At 41.9% G+C, this 19,523-nt stretch overlaps 1 protein-coding gene across 1 annotated transcript in view; it reads right to left on the bottom strand.

The window, feature by feature from the left end:
* Positions 1–19,523, bottom strand: part of MALRD1 (MAM and LDL receptor class A domain containing 1) — a gene marked incomplete at its 3' end in the record, with an annotated part of 701,795 nt that overhangs the window by 591,022 nt on the left and 91,250 nt on the right. Inside the window, exons 8-12 of the mRNA XM_033932884.1 lie at positions 13,635–13,792; positions 11,032–11,039; positions 8,327–8,456; positions 8,078–8,170; positions 2,070–2,277 (exon numbers count right to left, since the gene is read on the bottom strand). Coding sequence (XP_033788775.1) covers positions 2,070–2,277; positions 8,078–8,170; positions 8,327–8,456; positions 11,032–11,039; positions 13,635–13,792 — 597 coding nt within the window. The remainder of the gene's footprint in view (positions 1–2,069; positions 2,278–8,077; positions 8,171–8,326; positions 8,457–11,031; positions 11,040–13,634; positions 13,793–19,523) is intronic.

Genomic DNA, 19,523 nt, shown 5'->3' with positions numbered 1-19,523 from the left:
TAATGTGGCCTTTATCCAGATAAATAGCTTTGAATATTACGGCATGATTGTTGTACTATGATGTCTTTTTATCTTTGCCAACTATGGTTGGGCAGACTGGATGGACCATTCGGGTCTTTATCTGCCGCCATTTACTATGTTCCTATGTAACTAAATATAGAAAAATAGATTATTGCAGCATTAACAATTCCTGAGAAGGAGGATATCAAGAGCGTAGCCTTGAGTAAAGGTTCCTATACATCTGTTGTTCACTGTTTTTGTAGGGTGCTACAAGTGTCTGTGACTTTGTACCTGTACCTATAACTACTAGTCTCTTAGGAACCCTTTTGAAATTAAGCCTGCTTCATAGTCAGATTACTTATGGTCTCATTTTTGCCCTCTTACTGATAGGCATACGGCTGTAGCACCCTTACATTACAGCTAGATCTTATATTCCACTAACACCTTATCAGTTCTAGGCAGATTACAAAAACCAAGAGACCAATAAACTAAAAGAAATGATTAGAGCATAACAAATAATTGAAAACAAAACAAACAATTACCAGTCACTATCTGGCAAACCATATTTTTGAAAAACAAATGTTTTCAGTTTTTTCCTAAGCATTAAATAAGGATCACAAGATCTAGGAGTGAGTGGTAATGAGATCAAGCAACTACTGCCAGTGACAGCTGTTAAACAAATTCTATCTTCTTTACAATAAGAAAGAGCAACATAGGTGAATTATGGGGCTTATGTGCAGTATTATCTCCGTGGAGAGAAAAAAATCAAGTTAGACGTATATGGTGGAGCATCCCCAGATAAAATTTTTAAAACTGATACCTAAGAACAAAAGAATAGCCTTACTGGATCAGACCAATGGTCCATCAAGCCCAGTAGTCTATTCTCATAGTGGCCAATCCAGGTCACTAGTACCTGGCCAAAACCCAATATTCCATGCTACTGATTCAGGACAAGTAGTGGCTTCCCCCATGTCTTTCTCAATAACAGACTATGAACTTTTCCTCCAGGAAATTGTCCAAAACTTTCTTAAAACCAGTTAAGCTTTCCGCACCTACCATAACCTCTGCCAATGTGTTCCAGAGCTTAACTATTCTCTGAATGAAAAAAATATTTCCTCCTATTGGAAATTACTGCATTTTTCGCTCTATAAGACGCACCTGACCATAAGATGCACCTATATCTAGAGGAGGAAAACCCCCTCAAAAAAATTTGATTCAGAATTTTTTTTCTCTTGGTAGGTGCGTCTGGTGGTACTGATGGCAGCCATTCATGGAGTGTGTGGGACCAGGAAGAAAGCGTAAAGCTCGTGCTCCTGCCTTATTTGCCACTTTGCAGCCATCCAGCAGGAGCGCGGAAAGCTCCTGGCGAGACCATGCTGGACCACCAGCATTTACAAAAAGGGGGGAGGTGTTTAAAAAATAGTATTCACAAAAAAGTGCATCTTATGGGGCGAAAAATTGTATTTGTGGAAAAGTGTGACTTATAGAGTGAAAAATATGGGTAGGTATGAGGAAATTTAAATTGTACTTGGGTTTCTATACAAGATGATGTAATTTAGTATAGAAAGCTCTAACTGAATCACTCATATCAAATCCATAACTCAGTCAAACAGTTGTATTCTGAATAATTTGAAGTTGTTTACAAGAGTTTTGGAATAGCCAAATAAAACAATATTACAATACTCTGATCTCAACAAAATCAAAGATTAGGCAAAGAGCCTAAAAACTAAAAGGGCCAAAATATTTTTTATGGCTCTAAATTTCCTGAGCAAATAAAAAGATTTTTCAGCATTGTCTGAACATGGTGATACATAGATAGCAAGTTATTGAATTCTACTCCTAGCACTTGAATGGTAAGGGAAATTGAAGGTAGAAATAAGGACTATTCCCTGATCTCTTAGCCATTTGCTTTTAATTTCATTATGGTAGGGTGATTTTCTGAGGAGTAGGTTTAAATAGATTAAGAAATCCAACCCCCTCAAAAAATGGTAGCATGGGTCTACAAAGGAAATGGTGATTTAATATTTTCAATATCACTTTCACTTTCAGAAAAAGCAGTGCTTGCTTACCACAAGATTCTGGGTCTTCGTCAGCACCATTACAGCAGTCCTGTTCATAATCACACGCAGATCCACTGGCAATGCACACTCCTTTGGCACAAGTGAATTCCTCTGGGGAGCATGGTACAGGGGAACTTGTTATTCCACAGTCAAAGAACTGGAGGTTATCCAACGAGATAGAGCCTGGTTGCATTTGAATAGTTCCTTCAAAAATCAGCTATGAAAATTGATAGTTTTAATATATTGAACTATCAAAACAATTATCTGTGTTCTTACAATTGAAACTTATTATTATAGATTATGAATAAGCTAAGGTAATGAAATGCCTCTTTATCATCTACCTCTCTTTCAGAATTGTTTACACAATTTCTTTTCATTTAAAACCTAGATTGGAATGGAAAGCATGGATTTGCATTCATTTGCAACAAGATAGGAAATGTAAGGATTTTTTTTTTGGTTTGTTTAGTTGCAGGGAGGCTAGAACTCAGACCATTCTTTAAATACATTGTTTGATTGTAACTGAGAAATCATCACACAGCATATTGTGACCCCTGAAGCAGGCATTCTGGTACACCGAAACATGGTGCCATTTTGGGCCAACACCTCTGTGGATTCCTATCAATAAATTGATTGATACTTGTTGGTCTATCAGCTCCTGTTTATTTGGAAAGACTATTGTCCAACACCACTTCTTTTGGTTTCTTTCGCTACGTGGTAGCTCTCTTGTGTTGGACCTAAAAAAATGGCAATTTTCAAAACAAACAAGATAGACATTTTGCAGTTTTGAAAATGGGCATGTTTGGTAACTGGATTTTTGTACATCTTCCGCAAAACGTCCAAACTCAGATGAGGACGTCATATCGAAAATGCCCTTCTTCTGCAGTAACTGTTGGGGGCATGCTTAGCATCTACCATTACAGTTAGCGCAGAATCAATACGGAGCTCATTTTCAAGTGGCATAAAGGGGCAGATGGACATTTTTCTCACCAAACATAAGAACATAAGAAACGCCCTCACCGGATCAGACCGAGGTCCATCCTGTCCGGTGATCCGCACACGCGGTGGCCCATTTAGGTACTCCTTTTTGGAGACCCGGATTTACCGTATCCCTCAATATGATATGCAAGAAGGTGTGTATCCAACTTTCTCTTGAATCCCAGTATAGTAGTCTCCTCCACAACCTCCTCCGGGAGCGCATTCCAAGCACCCACCACATGCTGTGTGAAACAGAATTTCCTGACGTTTGTCCTAAACCTGCTGCCACTCAGTTTCAGGCTATGACCTCTTGTCCGTGTCACCTCTGAATATTTCAGCAATGGTGCCTCCTGGTCTATTTTATCAAATCCTTTTAATATTTTAAAGGTCTCTATCAAATCCCCTCTCAGTCTTCTCTTCTCAAGGGTAAACAGTTCCAGCCTCCTGAGTCTATCTTTGTAGGTCAAATGTTCCATTCCTTTGATAAGTTTCGTGGCTCGCCTCTGCACTCTCTCCAGCAGAGTTATATCCTTTATAAGATATGGAGACCAGTATTGGACACAGTACTCCAAGTGCAGTCTGACCATTGTTCTATAAAGTGGCATTATGACATTTTCCGATCTACTCGTAATACCCTTTTTAATTATGCCCAACATCCTGCTCGCTTTCTTCGCCGCCGCCACACTTTGTGCCGAAGGTTTTAGGGTACTGTCAATCAGTACCCCCAAGTCCCTTTCCTGTTCGCATTTTGCTAACTTCACCCCCAACATTCTATACTCATGTTCCTTGTTTTTCTTTCCTAAATGCATCACCTTGCATTTGTTTATGTTAAAGTTCATTTGCCACTTTATTGCCCACGTTTCCAGCTGGTTCAGATCTTTCTGGAGGTCCTCGCAGTCCCCTAGAGAGCCAACCGCCCGACATAGGTTTGTATCATCTGCAAACTTTATTATATTGCATGTTATTTCCTCTTCCAGGTCGTTTATAAAAATATTGAACAAGATAGGCCCAAGAACCGAGCCCTGGGGCACACCGCTAGTCACTTTCTCCCAGTCCGAGAAATTCCCATTTATGCTAACCCTTTGCCTTCTGTTTTCAAGCCATTTGCCAATCCATCTGTGTACTTCCCCTCCTATTCCATGGCTTAGTAATTTCTTCATAAGTCTTGCATGAGGGACTTTGTCAAACGCTTTCTGAAAGTCCAAGTAAATTATATCCACTGGTTCTCCATTATCTATCTGTTTGTTTACTTTCTCAAAGAATTGTAGTAAATTTGTCAAACATGATTTCCCTTTCCTGAAGCCGTGTTGACTAGTCCTTATTAGATTGTGGTCCTCCAAGTGTTGTACAATGTTCTCTTTAATTATTGTTTCAATTATCTTCCCTGGAACCGATGTGAGGCTCACAGGTCGGTAGTTTCCTGGATCCCCTCTTGATCCTTTTTTGAAAATTAGAATGACATTTGCTATCCTCCAGTCTTCTGATATTTGCCCAGTTCTAATTGACATGTTAGCTACTGTTTGTAATAGTTCGCCAATTTCCTCCTTAAGTTCCTTTAATACTCTCGGGTGAATTCCATCCGGTCCAGGGGACTTGTCGCTTTTTAGTTTGTCACTGTTGTTAGGCTTTCCTCTGCGCCCCCTTTGAAAACCTTCCCTGTGTCTGGCATTATTGAAGTGTCCTCATTTGTGAAAACTGAGGCAAAGAACGAATTTAACCTATCAGCAACCTGTTTGTCCTCTTTAATTGACCCTTTCTTTCCATGTTCGTCGAGAGGGCCCACTGCCTCTCTTGCTGGTTTCTTTCCTTTTATATATCTAAAAAAGGGCTTAAAGTTTTTGTCTTCCTGCGCTATCTTCTTCTCATAAACTTTTTTGGCTTCTCTTACCAAACTCTTCCAATTCGCTATTTTTGAAACCTATGTTCTAGACAGAAATCTATGCTGTTGGTCGGTAGTTCATTTACCCCTTTTACAAAACCTCAATAGCGGTTTTTAGCGCAGGCTGGCACACTGAATGCTCTGCGCTGATCCCGACGCGCTAGCCTGCGCTAGAAACCGTTATTGCAATTTTGTAAAAGGGGTGTGGGGGAGTTAAATCTCATGTTAGAGATCTGGTGTGGGCAGGACTCGGGTGAGCTTATAAGCTGGATGTTTTTCTGCCATAATCAAACATTTAGGACTATGTCCAGGACACAATTTGGACTAGACCTGTTTTAATAATGAATAAATGTCAAAAAGGTACCCTAAATAATCATTGGAGGGATATAAACATGACCCGCCCACACTTACCCAGTGGTCGCTGACTCTCTTCTAACCCCAAAAGATGTGGATGAAACAGTGCAAACCTGTATATTTGATAGCTTCAGATTTTACGGCCAGCTCTAGTACAGCAGCAAGCAGGTTCTTGGAATAGCCTAGTGGGCAGTGTAGTCAACCATAGAGATGAGAACTCATGCCCATATCATACTCTAACTACTACACTTATGGTGAAATATGTAATCCTTCCAAAATCCGTCCAAACCCCACTGTACCTACATATAGGTGACAGCTGCAGACATAAGGGTTATTGGTGTGGTGTGCAATTGGGTGGGTTTTGGAGGGCTTACCATATAAGGAGGTTATGGTGAGAAGTGTACCTAGGTCTTTTTATGTGAAGTTAGCTACAGTCACTCCTAAGGTGCCCCACTGCTCTGCTGGGATGTCTGTGTGGCCAGTCTACTAGAAATGCTGGCCCCTCTTACATCTCAAAGGTTTGTTTTGAGAAATTTTCTTTTGGGTGTGCTTTTTTTTTTTTTTTTTTGGGGGGGGGGGGGTCCAAAATTGGTTCAAAAAGATAAATGCACATCTGAAAAATGGCCATTTTTCCAAATAAGTTTTGAAAATGGGCATGTTTAGTATTGGATTTTTGTGTGTCTTCCATAAAACGCACAAACTCAGATTTGGACGTCATATCGAAAATGCCCCTGCACACTTGCTGTGCTTTAACTGCATTGCAAATAATGTGAATGTATTGTTATTTGCAAAATCAACATTTAGGGGGAAATTTACCATGAGTTAACTGCAAGGTGCAATTCATGCCTGTTTCCACACTTATAGTATTACCTGCCTGATTCCATTTATGGCCTGTTATTGCTCATTAACACCAATTAGCTCGTCGTTTTTAAATTAATTTATGTGTGTAGTAGACCTTATTCTATAAGGGCCAGATTCACTAACCTGCCCGATTGGGCCTGATCCGGGCAGGTCCGACAAATTCAGCAAACTCAGCTATGGGGGCGATCGGAGGAACGCCACGATCTGCCGGCACAGATCGCTCTATAGCGATCCCCATAGCGATCCCCGTGCATGTGCTGGACCTCCGGCCCGGCACTTTTTTTTTATTTTTTTCAAATTTTTTTACAGCCTGTGGTTTTAACCCGCTTTAAAGCTTGTGGGTTAAAACCATAGGCTTACACTGCGGGGAATGGTGGGAGAGTCGGGGCAGGCAGGCGATGAGGGCAATTCGGGGCAGGCAGGCAGCTCGGGGCAGGAAGGTGATCAGAGAAGCGTCAGGGCAGGCAGGCAACTCGGGGCAGGTAGGCAGGCAGATCAGGGAAGCAGGAGATCGGGGCTGACAGGGCTTACAACAGGGTAGCAGAAGGCAGTCGGAAAGGGCTTCAGCGACTGGTCCTCAGCAGTCGCTTTTTGGGTTAATCAGCCAGCACAGTCGAATCGGCAAATTTGTTTAGTGAATCGCATCCCTGCCTACTTTGCATGCAGTTCTCCTCATTTGCTTGCGTGGATCGGAATCGGATCGAAAAACAGGTTAGTGGATACTGCAATAGGGAAATCGGGTCGCAAAGGGCTTACAAACCGATTGGTGCACGATCGGTTTGCATAGTGAATCTAGCCCTAACTTGCCTGCACAACTTTGCACATTACGGAGTCCTTTTACTAAAGTGTGCAAACAGATATAGCACACACTAACAATTAGTACATGCTAAATGCTAAGCAGCCCATAGATATAAACTGGACTTCTTAGCATTTAGCATTCACTAATCATTAGCATATGCTAAGTTCATTAACACCTTTAGTAATAGCACCCTGTAATATGCTAGCCTCTTGTGGCTGGCTAGCCTACATACCCAGGAAGGGTAGGGACCAAACACAAAATCATACGAACAAACCACTTTTTATTCTTTGAGTTTGTCTCACCCTTTACAAACAGTACTTTTCCCACAGCTCTGCCCTCAGCTGATGTCTAGGGAAAAATCTGGATTTCTTCTCCCTTGCTCAGGGACCTCTCCAAACTCCCAGGCTCAGGCATATATTCTTCTCCCTGTCTCCCTCCCTGAGGACTTCCCCCTGTGACTCAGCAGTAGAGAACGGCATGGGGGTCAAATTTTTCCCCATCCCTGCAGAAACTCAATTTCCCCTTTCCATCCCTGCAAATTTTGTCATTGTCCCTGTCCCTGCCCCATTCTGCCTTAACTGCACACACCTCGAACACTTATGATTTTAAAGTGTTTGAGGCTTGTGCAGATGAGGACAGAGCTTGCAGGAATGGGACAGGGGACAGGAAAATAACTCACCGGGACGGGATAGGAAAATGAGTTCCCACGGGGATGGGGAAAAATTTGTCCCCGTGTCATTCTCTACAGCAAGACTGCTGAACCCAGTGCATCCTGGGAGCTGTAGTCTCTGCACTACTGGGACAGCACCCTCTGCTGCCCGGTGATAGAATAACATCATTACTGAGGGAGAATCCCTGACTCTCTTACATTCTCCTAATTGTAAAGTTGGGTACACAACATTATAGACTTGGGGGGGAGCTTAACACACTTTAATAAAAGGGTTCCTAAAATTTGTTAAATTGCTGATCAATTAAAACATTTTAGCTAAAAAGAGATAATAATTATAGATTTAAAAATATGCCAGAAAATGTGACATTGTGATTAAAATGTATAACAATAAGCATTGCTGTAGTAATAAATCTAGATTTAAGCATTTTTTTTTTGGGGGGGGGGGAAATGTAAGTACTTGTATTTCCTTTAATCTATACCTGGAATCCACTTAAACATGTTGGCAGGCTCACTTCTGATGTAATCCATTGATTGTTAGTTGGTATTTTAGTTTCCAGAAGAACTTGCTTCCCCTATATATTGGAGAATAGAAATGTCAAAAATAAATTCTCAGATTAGCTATTTAAACCTTTATTTATGTATTTTAAAGTTCTCACAAAAATTAACATGTTAATATAACACATGTTAATTTTCTTCATTTCTTAAACTTAAAGAGATTATGTACTTACTCTGGTAAGTTTTTTTTCCAATAGATAAGTGAAACATTCTAGACAAGTGGGTTGTATCCCATTGGCCACTGTTGTATTCAACCTGCTAGGTCTGTCTCCAGAGCAGTGCACAAACCAGAACCTGATTCGCCTGAAACAGCACACTTTAAAACCTGTAATTCTTCGCTCTCAACATCCTTGTTTTGCACATTCGAATTGTCCTCCTAAACTTATTGATACCATGTTTGTGACTGCTCTCATGCATATTCTGAAAAATTGGAAATCATCTTCGCTGCTGGACTATACTTTTTGGTGGAACTCTCTGAGTATGTATCATAGATTCGAATCCTATGCATATGAGAAGAAAATTATATCCCGAACTTCCACGAACTTGAAACGAAATAAATCACCTTGGTCATTCCTGGATTCATATGTACGCTCTGTTTCGTAGACACTCCTATCTTCCTTTTCTTTCCTTCTTTCCTTCTTTCTTTCTCTCCTTTTCTTTTCTTTTCTTGCTCTCTCTCACCTTTTTCTTGTATATTCTTCATAAGCAGTTCCAGTACTCTGGACCTTTTTCAATGTTTTGGTCCTCTACAGTTGACTATAGCTATGCATGTCCATTATACCGAAAGCTGTACTTTGATTCTATGTATTTGAACTGCTTCGTGTATTTCTTGAAATACTCAATAAATATTATTGAACTAAAAAAAACCCCAAGCTGACAGTTTTGAGAGTATTCCACCTTTGGCCTCTAGAGGGAGCAGGAGAGTAGATCTGCCTGCTCCACACCACACAGGTAACTCTAGCTATGTTCCTAGTAGTCACATGCAAGCAGAGAATAGAATCATCAGGAAAGCCTTTGCACCTAAAAGTTTGGGATGTGGCTGCAGGTTTTACACCAGAAAGCAGAACTAGAGAGGTGGAGGGAGAATAAGCAGCAAGGAAGGCAGGAGTGCTCAGGGCTGAAAGTTCTGGATGGCAATGAACATCCAGAATGCATGTACCTGGTAGAGGCTGGATCAGAGCAGCTGGAAACCAGGCAGTACAAGCCATGGAGATGGAGCCATATGAATTGCCCAAGTCTGCTGCACTAAAGGCAAGTGAATTAAAATTGCCTTATTTGGCTGGAAGTTTTTGCCTTACTTTTATTTTTGGGTTTGCTTCTGAGAACTAAGATGGAGGGGGGGGGGGGGGGTGACAATGTTTACTGCTGTGGAACCCTTGAGAAGAGTGGCGATTTTTGGCACCTGAAAGAACTTTGAGAGAACTGGGTTTTTCTTTTCTTTTCCTCTGGGTGGGGGAAGGGCTATTGATAGTCCCAGGAAGTGGAGACTGTTTTGTGTCTTTTCTGAAGTGGGTTTTTGAGGGCATAAATTTTTGCATATTAAGGCCACAGAGAGCACACTCCCTGGCCAGCACATCATATGCCGGTGCCTAGTGCCGTAGCACTAGTGCAGGCTGAGTTAATGGACATCAGCCCGAAGAATTGCTTGTTAAATCCAGATATTTACTTTGAAGATAAGCTGGGGAAGCTGTGACGGCTTTGAGAAGCCAGAACTGGGAAGGGGGGGTGGGGGTATTTGCATTCCTAATATTGAGAGACTCAATCCAAAATGTTTCAAAGAACTTTATTAGTAACCCAGAGACTATTTTAAAGTGCATTTCTTTTTGTGCACAGTGTGCACTAGTAGAGGGACCATATTGCTGTACCTTGGAGTCGGATGACAGCAGCCACCACGGGAGACCCTTGATAAAGCGCAACGGCGCAAAACATGTCGGGTCAGGCTCCCAGATGTTGGCCGATGCAGAGATAAGTGCATAGTATATACAACAAGATAATTGAAATAAAATAGAAAACGCTAATTTAAATGTATAAAATCTAGTCACTAATAGTGGAGTACTGGTTAATGCACATGAGCCAATGATGAAAGTCACCACGTAATTTCCTCCCGCGGTTTTAAATTATAACAGCAGTGGAGTGGTGGGACTGAGGCTTTTGTATACAACCAACTACTTTTTGAGAGGATTTGTTATCTAGTCTTATTTCTTACTAAGAAAATAAGGAAGACAGAGCACTCACTCCAAACATGAAAGAAGAGGAGGTAGGAAGAGCTGGCTGTGGGTTTACAATGAACTCATACAGAGACTCAAAAAAAGAAAGCAGTAAGACTGAAAAAAGCTGCAGAACCCCGGGATTGTCCCCAGGGCAGAAAACCAGAGGAGGACCCACAGATCAGACATGCTGACACAGGTCCTCAGCTATGGGAAAGGCATCCCCAGAAAACAAGAGATAAACAACTTATCTCCAACATGAGTACCATAAAGATCAGGCTCTGCTAATAGGACACACGCAGGAAGGCAAAGCCACAAAGAAACGGCCCCGAACACCACAGAAACTAATGCAGGCTGGCAAACAGGTACCACCAAGAATTGGCCTGTCGGCTGCAGACCAGTCATTGACTTTTCTAAGCAGGCAGAGCTAAAGAAACACTCCAAGCACAAAGAAACCCTGAAAAGGGACAAAAATATCTAAATAAAATAAGAAAAACGGAGAGCACAACAGAAACACTCCTTCAGGCATGTGTGCAGAAGGTAAAAACTGAAGGTGGAGCCAAAGAGCACAGTGAAGTAGAGCAGAGTCACAGAAAAAAATCAGGAGTGGATTCCTTCTGCATACGGCACACAGCCATTGGGATACATCCCACTTGTCTAGAATGTCTCACCTATTGCACTGGAGAAAAGGATTATCATACTTCTCAATAGACTAACATAAATACTTCAAAGCACAGTAGATGTAACAGTGTACTGACATTTTGCTATGATACATATTTGTTCCTTTTCATTCATATTAAACAAAAACTAATGAAAAGGCATCGGTGTGTTAGAGCTGTTTTTAATTGGACACTCAATGAAGTTACAGGGAAATACTTTCAAAATCAATAGGAGGAAATATTTTTTCACTCAGAGAATAGTTAAACTCAAAATGCATTACTAGAGAATGTGGTAAGAGTAGTTTGCATTGCTGGTTTAAAAAAAGGTTTGGACAAATTCCTAGAGCAGGGCTGCCCAAGTCCAGTCCTCAATCTATTGGCAGGCCAGGTTTTCAGGATATCCACAATGAAGATGCATAAGAGAGATTTGCCTGTACTGCCTTCCCTCTCATGCACTGATGCCTTGTCATTGGATATCCTGAAAACCTGGCCTGCCAGTAGATCTCGAGGACCGGACTTGGGCAACTCTGTCCTAGAGGATGTCCATAGTCTGCTGTTGAGACAGATATGGGGGGAAGCCACTGGATCGGTAGCATGAAATGTTGCTACTATTTGGGTTTTTGCCAGGTTCTTGTGATTTGGATTGACCACCATAAAGACGGGCTACTGGGCTAGATGGACCATGGGTCTGACCCAGTAAGGCTTTTCTATGTTCTTATTGCAGAACTCATTTTCCATTCAGCTCATGAACTGCAAATATTCAGTCACAGTCTAAAAATAACAATCTGTTTCTCCCTCTCTCGTACTCTTGCTCGAGAAAGCTCAAACTTGCTCCTTAATTCCCCTTCTCCCTTTCGTTGCTGGGGCCAATCCACCAATCGGAGAGCACTATTTTCATGCCTCTGAGCTAGCCTCTTTCCCTCTGCCCCTCCTTTCTTAATGCCAGCTCCCGTGCGTGCGTGCTAATCGTGCATATGCAATTATGTGGCCCATAGCCAACTGGGCCATCCAAACAGTCTTCTAGACCATGGCCATCATCTGACGAGGGTCCCTGCTGCTAATTGCCGCTTTCTGCAGCTCTCCTCTGCTCTTCCTGGCCCTATAGTCCCCAGGCATGGCCCCGCACCCTCTTCAGGCCCCCTGTCCAGATTGGTTTTCTTCAGCGCATGCACAGCCTACTGAGTATACACTAGTACCGGCATACACTTTCTTTTTCTCTTCTGGCGGCCGGCATTCAATAGAAATGAATACCGCGGTCACTGGGAAAGCAGCTGACTGTCTCCTACAATGGATCCTGCCTCCTTTTTCCTTCTGGTGGGCAGTGGAACAGGTTGTTTTCACCGCGCTACCAGAACGTCAAACCTGCCATCCACATCAGGCTCTGCCTCGAGGCTACAGCAGGACCCGAGGTCCACCCCAGAACCAGGCCCTTCAAAAAATAAAAATCTCCAGGCCCAGGACCACTACAACACTGCAACCTCTATCAGATGGTTGTTGTTTTTTTTTCTATCTGAGTACATTAGCATTAGACCAGTATAGTGCTGCAAGGGCTAGATTCTGTAAACGGCGCCTACATCAATGCTGTCTACAACGTGTGTCGATCATGCTTAGGCACTGTTAATAGAATCACGGCTAACAATGTCTAAGAAAAAAACATAGATGCCTACAATATAGGCCAGCATTTTACTGGCCTACATTGCAGGTGTCTAAGTTCTGTAGTGAATCGTGCTTAACGGCACCTAAATTCCGCTCCTCCCCCTAACCACGTCCACTTAGGCATAAGGCGCCGATAGACATCCTGCTGAAGACATAATAACAGCACCTACACTGTAGTTGCGTCCTGGTGCCTACTTTTTTTAAAATGAGGTTTTAATTGGTTTTAAACAACACAGTGAATCAGCACACCAATTAAAACAATTAGGTTAGGCAGTAGTATAGCACCTACCGCCGCCTAAATTATGGCACCATTTATAGACTATAAAATATGGCCCCAGATGTACATTTACAATTCAGTAGTACCTCGAAATCTGAACGCCCCAGAACTCGAACGATTTGGAATCCAAACTTTTTTTTTCTTCATTTTTGCCCCGGAATCTGAATGCTGCTTTGGAATCCGAACTGCAAGCAGTGCTCAGCCCAAAGCTTCCCCTCTAACGCAGCTTCCTGTTTCCACCTGGGTGGGAAGCTTTGGGCTGAACACCACTTGCAGCTGCCATTGCCGATCTTGCTGCCTCTGCTGCTGGGGATCCCGATCTTGCTGCCGGGGGGTCCCGATCTTGCTGTTTCTGCCAGGTAGGCTCGATCTTGCAGAGTTTGGAACGGATTAATCCAGTTTCTATTCTTTTCAATGGGAAAAATTGTCTTGGAACTCAAACGTTTTGGAACTCGAACGGGGTTCTGGAACGGATTAAGTTCGGATTCCAAGGTACCACTGTATTTGATAATATGCTTTATCAATAGAAAGCACAAAGTATGAAAAAAATTCAAAGTTCATTTCCCCATTTATACATGTGCCATGGATTCTACCAGGTGCTATTTCTTTATACAGATGCAATTACAGTACTTTCCTTTTCATTCTTTTCAGTTCTGATCATGAATTTCAGGTCTTTCCTTACCTTGTCAGTATGCAATAGAAGTCTTAAATGATTGTGCTCCTCTATGTAGTAGTTAAACCGAAAGCGACAGTTCTTGCCAGAGCTATAATACATGGAGCTATTTAGGAAAGCACTTTTGTTCAAGGTATATTTGTCAGCCCCCAACCATGCAAAATGGCCTGGAAATAAAATTCAAACAATTTAGCACTTTCAGAGAAAAAGTTCACCATATACAGACTTGTGTTCCAAAGATAAAATGATTTATTAAATGAAGATGTTTCCATAATTGAAGGGTATTTGTAAAGTCTGACTACACAGAAATCAAGTTCACAAACAAATAGTGATACTATTTAATTGGGCATGCAATATATTTCAGGACTAGCTTTAAGGAGTTGATACTCGCCTTATCCAAGCAGAATGACATGTTTGATCATTCTGGGGTTCTTTTACTGAAGTGCACTGAAATCTGTCTGGGTTTAGCATATTTTATTTTTTTTAATATCATTTTTATTAAGGAGTCAACAAGAGAACAGAAAACACATCCACAGCACATTTTAGACTTTTTAAAAATATATATTTTTATGCAAATTGTACACTAATATAGCCATTAGCATGCAACACTTTCTGTCTCCTATTTAGCAGACACTCAGAGACAAATTCTATAAACGGTGTCCGATTGTAGGCGGCGGTGGCATCCTATGCTGTCTAACCAGCCAATCAGGTTGCATGTTTTTTAAGAAAAATACTCTAAGGCAGGCAGTCTACATTGTAGGCATCTTCGTGAGTCTAGGGAGGCGCTTAGTGCCACTTAAGCTCTCCCAAGGCTAAGCGTGGGCATGGTTTCACCCAGAAATGGCCTTGGGCAAGCTTAGGCAACCCTAGGAGTCTCTCTAGGGCCGTGATAGGCATCTGAAATGTAGGCCAGCAAAATGCTGGTCTACATTTCAAATAGACGTGGCCGCTGAGCTGATTGCAGCAAGGGAATCTCCCTGCAACAATCAGTTTAGCGGCCACAGCAGGGAACCTATAACCTCCCCATGAAGAAAACCAGCAGGAACTACTTCCTCCTGCTGCAAACCTTGAAGTTCCCCACCCCAAAATGTCTGCAGCAGGAGGATTGCTCAATTCCTCCTGACCCCCCCCCCAAGACATCCTACTACGGTAGTCCCTCCTGCTGTAAACCCACCTCCCCCCCCCCCCAAAGATCACCAGGAGGAGGGATGCCCAGTCCCTCCTGTCAGAAACCCCCCCTCCTAAAGACATACTCACACCCTGACCCCCTGAAGCCTACCCAAACCCCACCAGTACCTATTTTTCATAGGCCGGCTAGAGGGATGCTTACTCCCTCTGGCCAGCAGGCCACAGAATAGCAGGACTTCTTCTTCCGGGTGCATACACTGGGGAGGAGCCTAAGGCACTGATTGGCCCAGGTGTATAAGGCCCCTCCCATTCTGGGATGAATCGGAAGTAACCTAAGATTCCAATTGGTCAGACCCCTCAGGCTACTTTCCATTCTGTGGAGGTGGGCTTGTCGGCCGGAAGGAGTAAGCATCCCTTTGGCTAGCCTACAAAAAATTGGTACTGGTGGGGTCCAGGTTGGCTTGGGGGTGGTGGTGTTGGGGGGACATGTTTTCGGGGGGGGGGTGTTCTGGCAGGAGGGACTAGGCATCCCTCCTGCAGTTGATCTTCAGTGATCATCACATAGAGAACAACCCAGTTCAGACCTGCAAGCAATGGAGGTTAGCATAAGTTTCGCTTGACTTGCTAATTTCAGCAAGCATAGATTGTGCAAAGGATGACAGTTTTAGTCAGGGCATTCTCAGCCATATTAGGCCTTTAGTAGTGTTTATTGGCCTAATATGTTGGGGGGATTTCAGGGGGGCTCTTCACCTCTAGTTTCATAGAGGACTTAAGATCTTCACCTGTATATATATACAGGATTCTCGCTCTCTCTCTTCCCCCTCTCTTATCAAGAGGCAGGGTTGTGGCACTCTCGATCAAACCATCTTGCTACAGTGCCTGCAGTAGGAGAACACTTGGTCGCACTTTCAAGGCAGGGACAGTCTGCACACACTAGGATTAGTATTAGGCCTAAAGTTAGCATACCCCTGCCTAGGAATAAGCAACAATCTTCAACATTCCTAGGAAGACCAGGCCTTCTCTTTTTTAAGTATGGGAAACTGGGTCACACACAACATTATTGTAAAGACAAGCTGGTCTTGATGGGTTCCTGCAGTATCCCAGTTAAATACCATAGACCTTATGAGCTGCAGGTTAGGGTAAATGGCCACCATATCTGAGCCTTACTTGATATTGGCGCCGAGCAGTCCATTATGTCTCATCGGTGTTGGGTGCAGATAAGCAAGAATCCTGGTAAAGTCCCTGTGGTTTGTGTTCATGGGGAAAAGGGCAGTTATTCCCTGTTACCCAGTGAGGGTGGAGAATAAGGGTCAAGCCCAGTTCCTGAAGGTAGCAGTGATACCAAAGGCACCTGATCATATGATCCTAGGGTGCAACTGGTCAGGCCTTACTGAAGGAATTCAGGGCAAAAAAACTCTTAGTAACCAGAACCAACAACTTGTTTGGCGTGTGCAGTGCGTACTTGCGTGTTTATGGTCATGTTTGAGATCAACCATTATCTTGTTCATATATACAATTACAATTTTGTTCACAAAGGCTCCTGAAGCAGGCTGTAGAGGCCGAAACACGTGTGTGAGCCACTGCACAAGACTGTGGTTTGTCTAATAAAATCGCACACCAACTCTTTTGAACCTTCACTGTTGTTTGTTGGGTAGTCTAAGCAGCCAGTTGCAAGCAGCCCTTACACAGAAAGAACAGGCACTCCAAGCTACTTTAGAAAGGAACTTGACAGTATCAGAAAGATTTACAGACCCTTAAGGATAGTACCCAGAGGCTAAAGGAACAGGTGCGATAGACGGAGCACCAAGAACTCCAAGCAAGCTGTAAAGGACATAGTCTGTACGGTGAGCCAAGTCCGCAAAGAGATTAAAAAGGTGCAGGCTCAGGTAGAACAAAGAGGCATGAGGAATTTAGAGGAAGCGGATAAACTGAGGTCTAATCTTGAGGACAGACACTTTGGAAGGTGAACCATCTCTTCTAGACCTGCCTACGGCGGTGAGCAGAGTGTTTTCCTCAATCGGTTCTCAATCATCCCATGGGTGGGGGTTCTCAAGAATTCGAATCCACTCAACCCATGAGTAAGAAAGGTTTAAAAATAAGAAACAATATTAAAAGTATCGAATGTTCGGTTTAGGATTTCTATGCAAGTCCGGCAATTGACGGCATTAGGATGCCTTATCTAGGATAGGCCAGGTAGATCCAAGCCAACTTCAGGCCACCTCTAGCAGTCATTTTAGAAATGGGGTATGTGATATGCAAGGTGTGCCTGCTAGGAGTGTCCCAATGCTTACAGAGCCATATGAATCTGACAATATATAGAATGATGCTTAGCACATGTATGCATGACTAGCATTTTGGAGCACCCATTGAGGCCAATGAAAACCAGGCCTAAATACCTACACCTAAGTTGTGCATGGACTGGATGTATTCTATAACAGTGTGCCTAACTTTTAGGAATGTCCATGCTCCTCCCCTGGTCGGACCCCCTTGTGAGATTCACGTACAAGAACTTACACGCACCATTTTGTAAAATGAGCTTATAAAGTTGTAAGCCTAACTTCTTTTTTTTTTTTATCCAAGATATTTTATTAGAGAATGTAATTTAGAAAAACAGTAGATGCTCAACATAGTTGAACTAAGTATATAAAGAGCATAAGAAAGCAAACTGTTAGATTAAATACTCCAAAATACAAAATTTGGAAGCACAGTGCATTAAAAAAAAAAAAGAGAGGGGAGGGGGGAAAAACTAATTATACCACTAAACCATTTTCTCAAAAGGACTGAGACTAAGAATCATCAGAAAAAGAAGATAAAAGGGACCGATACTTGTGAAATGTTCTAATTGTTCTGCTATCACCATTTTGCACCTCTGATGAAAAAGGACTGAGCTCCACCAAACAGAGATATTAAGAAGATGCGAAGTTTTCCAATTGGAAAGAATTAGCTTTTGAGTAATTGTAATAATAATATCAAATAATCTCATATTCTTGTTAAAAATGCTAATGTCCGGAAAATGAGATTTGAATATAATAATTGAAAGAGAAATCTGAACCAAAATGCCAAATATCTTTTGTATTATTATCCAAACTTCTTTCCAAAAGGAATTAACAATAGAACATTCATATATCATTTGTATTAGAGAGCCTGGGATTTTGTTTACAATTCCAACATACATTAGATGATACTAAGCCCGCCGATGAAAGTTTATGCAGAGTCCATACTAGCTTATGATATAGAAAGAACATAGATTGTATGGAACTTGCTGAAGTTAGAGGCCTCATAGTTCTGGTCCAGAAAAAGTAAGTCTAACTTCTAATTAGTACCAATTAGCATCAATTATTAGCAAAAACAAGAGGTATCTTATTCCCAGAAAATCTGAGCAGACCTATATGTATAGACTCCAGCCCCATTCAGACTGACACTAAAATCAAACTCTTAAGAGTCATCCTCAACAAAGACCTCAATTATCATGCTCAAATTAGTGTGATAACTCAACGATGTTTCTATAAACTCAGATTAATTCGCTCAATTACATCGCTCCTTGACCCCTCTTCTATTCAAATTTTGATTCACTCACTGGTCATTTCCCACATAGACTACTGGAATTCTTTATATCATGTCATCACACAAAAGGAAACCTGCAGACTTCAGCTCATTCAAAATACGGCCATCAAACTCATACATAGGGCAAGAAAATGTGATCATGTCAACCCTTTATTCCACGAAGCACACTGGCTCCCCATATCATATTGAACAACATACAAAAGTCTCCTACTTGTCTTCGAGATTAAACAGACAAATTCTCCAGCCTTTCTCGACAAACTCCTTATCCCTTATGCCTCATCACGAGCCTTACGATCCAACAATCAAAATTTACTTAATATTGCATCCATAAAAGAACTATTCTACACACGCAACACTATATTCTCTGTCACAGCCCCCTCCCTCTGGAATAAACTACCATCAGATATTAGACTTAAGGAATCACTTGACAAATTCAAATGCAAACTAAAGACCTTCCTATTTCAAATGCATCATGCTTATATCTCAAAACATCTGCATTACATTTATGGTGTGCTTGTATTTTCATTTATTGAGTTGAATTTAAATGAATAATATTTCCACCTTAATACCGGCTTCGGGCCCCGTGACGCTGTTACCTCGTGACGTTGTTGCCACGTAGTACAGTGATCCCGGGACCTGTAGATATAAAAAGCTAGCTGAAGACGCCGCCGCCATCTCTAAAGACAGAGTGGTCATAAGGGCTGTCGGCTTAGTATTGGGTAAGAAGAGTGCTATCGGAATGATTCTTTATAAAGTATATGGGTCACTGAGATAGTGACAGTGTTTAATGGACAGTGTTTAATGGACAGTGTTTAATGGACAGTGTTTAATGTAACTTTTGCTGTTTTTTATAGGGGAGAATTCCTTGATAAAGCTATTTTGGCGAAACATGTCGGTATGACATTCCCCTAGCCGGAGACCACATCTAAAAGCTAAGTGATAGCTTATAAAACTATAAATATTTGAATTTCAAAGCATTGATAAATATGCAGAAGTGAAAAATACTAGATAAAATTATTAGAATTATTTGGACCCGATGACGAGTTGACACGTAAAGCTTGGCACAATGAAATACAATTGAGTTCCAAGTGGTGCCGCTGAGGATCCTTTAAAACTGTATGGAAAAATAGTAAAACCATAAGGGTATTCAAATGGTGGAAGAACTACTCTACCATATGTGAAATAGTCTTGATTAAGGACCCTTGT

Source organism: Geotrypetes seraphini, chromosome 2 (genome assembly GCF_902459505.1).
Source record: "Geotrypetes seraphini chromosome 2, aGeoSer1.1, whole genome shotgun sequence".
Lineage (NCBI taxonomy): Eukaryota > Metazoa > Chordata > Amphibia > Gymnophiona > Dermophiidae > Geotrypetes > Geotrypetes seraphini.
This window is presented reverse-complemented; position numbering and strand designations above follow the sequence as displayed.